This window comes from Triticum urartu, chromosome 4A, assembly GCF_056163025.1.
Source record: "Triticum urartu cultivar PI428250 chromosome 4A, HENAU_Tu73, whole genome shotgun sequence".
Taxonomy (NCBI): Eukaryota; Viridiplantae; Streptophyta; class Magnoliopsida; order Poales; family Poaceae; genus Triticum; species Triticum urartu.
This window is the reverse complement of record NC_141876.1, coordinates 16,819,620-16,823,150: the sequence shown is the minus strand read 5'-3', so window position 1 is coordinate 16,823,150 and position 3,531 is coordinate 16,819,620. Positions and strand designations below refer to the sequence as shown.

The 3,531-nt window shown below is 46.6% G+C and overlaps 1 protein-coding gene across 1 annotated transcript; it reads right to left on the bottom strand.

The window, feature by feature from the left end:
• Positions 1–225: 225 nt before the first annotated feature.
• LOC147974481 (uncharacterized) lies at positions 226–1,967 on the bottom strand. Its single transcript, XM_087520051.1, has 3 exons — positions 1,936–1,967; positions 565–1,204; positions 226–450 (listed from the first exon to the last, which is right to left on the bottom strand). Exons 1-3 carry the CDS (start codon positions 1,965–1,967, stop codon positions 226–228), a joined length of 897 nt encoding a protein of 298 aa, XP_087376177.1.
• Between the last annotated feature and the right edge of the window lie 1,564 nt (positions 1,968–3,531).

The window sequence follows — 3,531 nt, the reverse complement described above, 5'->3', positions numbered from 1 at the left end:
GAATCCGCTCGGATGGATGTCACTCGGATGGAATTCACTCGGATGGAATCCAGTCGGATGGAATCTACTTGGACACATTTTTTCACTCGGATAGCTTCCACCTGGATGCATCCTTACACTCGGATAATTTCCACTCGGTCGCATATTTTGACCAGCCGACTGATGGTCACCGATGTTGAGCCGGCCATTATATGAGTAATCAAGTCGATCCCACACAGATTGCCTCTACTCTTCTGAAAACTGCGCCCTTGGTCCACTCGGTTTTGTATACCGACTGAACATATCAGCTGATGGTGACCTTGGTCGTTTCAGATGAGTCGGTCGATTGAAACTAGAACCGGCCGACTGGTTAGCATACTTGGACAGCAACATATCAAAAGTTGGCTTGATCCGTTTGCGCTGCACTTTAGCTTCATTCTTCTTCCACTTGCCAACTTCTGGACTCTTGGGCTTGACAAATTTAACACGAGTATTTTCTTGCACTTGCGGTTGCCCCCCGAGTGTAGGATTCTTGATGGTGATTTTGATCACTTCCTTGCCATCGGGTTGCTTATCAAGCACAACCTGTCTCCCCAAGACCTTGTTGTCCTCCTTGTCTTTCCTGGGCTCACCGACAATGACATTAGCTTTATTAGCAGATTCGGCTACCTCCGGCCGAATGAGTAGCTTCTTCCCCTCCAAATCCATGGTATTCATTGGAAAAGGTTGTTTATCAACTTGCATTTCAGAAAAGTTCAATCGTCCGTCATTAATGGCCGATTGTATCTGTCGTCGAAAAACATTGCAATCGTTAGTAGCATGAGAAAAAGAATTATGATACTTGCAATAAGCGCGCCGTTTCAGCTCTTCAAACGGCGGCAAAGTATGAGTTATTCTAATAATTTTAGCTTGCAGCAAAGCATCAAATATTTTATCACACTTGGCAACGTTAAAAGTAAACTTCATCTCTTCATCACGATTTTTATGAATCGGTTTCAGATCATTGCAAGTAAACGGTTTGGCCTTAGATGGCCAAACAAATTCAGTAGAAAAAACATCACCCTCATCGTCCGAGTGATCACTATCATATTCGATCATATTCATCTTTGGACGATCGGCTTTGTATCTATGCACTTCTTTGAGGTCTTTGCTTCGGCTTTCCTGAGCCAAAGCCCTTTGTAAGACTTGGTTGATATTTAAGAACTCATAGCCTTCTAGCTTTTCTCTGATGGGAGTTCTCAAACCACTCAGCACTAGGTCTGCCAAGTCTCTCTCGGTTATCACCAAACTAAAACACCGGTTTTTTGTTTCTCTAAATCTCTTGACGTAATCGGAGACCGATTCATCATGCTTCTGCTTAACCGATGTTAGATGTGACAACTTGAGTTCATTGTCGCCGCTATAAAAGTGATCATGAAACTTCTGCTCTAGTTGCGACCAAACCCGAATGGAACCATGGGGTAAAGAAGAAAACCATGAAAATGCGGTACCGGTTAATGATAAAGGAAATAAACGCACTTTCAATTCATTCAATGAGCCTGCCTCACCCAATTGTGTTAAATATTGACTAACATGCTCCCATGTGGTTTTTGTGCCTTCTCCATTAAATTTAACAAAATCTGGAATTTTATATCCTGGAGGGCACTGGATGGCATCAAAGTACTCGGGGTACGGCTTTTGGTAAATCCGATTCCGAGGTAACTCAACTCCAAAATTCTCTCGAAGCATCTTAGCCATCTCCTCTCTAAGATTAGCTAGACCATCATCCATAGTGGACGATGACGCTTGTGGCAGTGGCATAGGAGGAGTAGGGTTACTAGCTGTAGGTAAGAATTGTGGCATGTATGTCAACCCAAAATTTGGTAGTGGCCGAGTGGTTGTAGCTGTAGGTAGGGTTTGGTTCGGCGTTGCCACCGAACCTGGCATGCTCATAATAGGGTTGATGGGTGCAGTCACAATCTGATTTGTATGGGTAGATAATAAGCCATCGGCACAGGAGGCGCCGATGCAATAGGTAAAGCCAGATTAGGGTTTTGCACACTAGCAGCTACACCATCATTACCACTAGATGATTGAGATGTATTCTTCTGAGCATTAGTATTTTCTATGAAAGTTTGATAGACTAGATTGTTACCATCAGCAATACGACTTTCAATCTCAGCCCACTGCTCAGGAGAAAAGGCAGTACTTACAGAGGGTTTAACCTGTTCAGTTTGAAGAGGAGGGAACTTGATTTCTTCAATCGGAGTGACGTTGCCTTGGCGATCTTTCTTGAATTTTGCAAGGAACTCCTGCAGGTCCTTCTCCTCGCGCGCTTTCTTGTACTCCTCATAGACTTGGCGATGATCGGCCGATATCTCATCAAGACTGGGCTTAATGATGTTATCGGTGTCTACCTCAGATGGCTTGGGAAGATCGGACATGGTGGATGATGATGATTGATCTTCGTCCCCAGCGGAGTCGCCAAAAAGGTGTGTTGACACACGAACATGTCACGTGTACCCTCGACGCCGGGGGTGATGCACCGCAGCTCACGTCGAAGGAGACCCGACCGACAGCGCGGTACGCAAGACAGTCGACGGGCGCTTTTGCAGACCCGAAAACCCCACACCCCCGGGAGGGACCCCGTCAGGGAGTGCGGCGGCTATGGGCTGCCCTAGGTCGATTCGCTCGCCCCTAGAGCCTCGGGATTCGCGGCTCTCAAATACGAAGAACAGCGAAGAACGAGATAGAAAAACGGTGGAGAGATAAAACGTAGATGAAAAGTAGTATATTGATTTGTTCGATTGTGTGTTGTTCAATCGGCCGTCACCCCCAACATATATAAGAGGCGGCTGGACTTCCCGTACAAGCAAAGGATTTATCTAGGCTTTCCTTACAAGAAAATTACATCAATTCACGTCCTAGAATCCTAGTTCTGGCCCCACTCGGATTCAGCCCGAATCTGGTCCAATCTTGTGTCTTGCTCCTTGCGTGGGTTGTGGAATCTGCATATGACTTCTGATGGAGACGGTTCAAATATCAATTATGTGTGCTTCGACGAGGCCAACAATCCGTATGTTGATCACTTTTCCAAATAAGGCCATCTTGAATACTCCACGGGGTCATCTCTAATTTCGAGTCGGACTCGTTCATGTAGCTGACTGGACTGTCCGACTCTTGCAGCGTCTCTGCAGGTCGTATACTACGTCGGATGATGATGACTCCAAAAGCAAAGTTGACCGTTTCGACGTTACGAACAACTCCTATGTTGAACACTTCTTCATCCGAAGCCATCTAGATAAGTATTTGAGCCCATCTTCAGCATCTGGTCGGATTGGCCTCGACAGTTTCTACTGTTCACGGCAGCAAGCTTTCCCGGCAAGGTTACTGTTCACGGCGGCAAGCTTTCCCCGGCAGGTTACTGTTCACGGCGGCAAGCTCTCCCCCGGCAAGGTTACTGTTCACGGCGGCAAGCTTTCCCCGGCAAGGTTACTGTTCACGGCGGCAAGCTTTCTCCGCAAGGTTACTGTTCACGGCGGCAAGCTTTCCCCGGCAGGTTACTGTTCACGG

Bases quoted from the DNA above. Each gene is read 5' to 3' on its own strand.
- LOC147974481 (XM_087520051.1), bottom strand. From the start codon at position 1,967: ATGGCTTATTATCTACCCATACAAATCAGATT. The intron at 1,205-1,935 runs GTGACTGCACCC...AACTCCCATCAG, and splicing joins CTACCCATACAAATCAGATT to AGAAAAGCTAGAAGGCTATG. The intron at 451-564 runs GTTGTGCTTGAT...AAATTTGTCAAG, and splicing joins ACAAGGTCTTGGGGAGACAG to CCCAAGAGTCCAGAAGTTGG.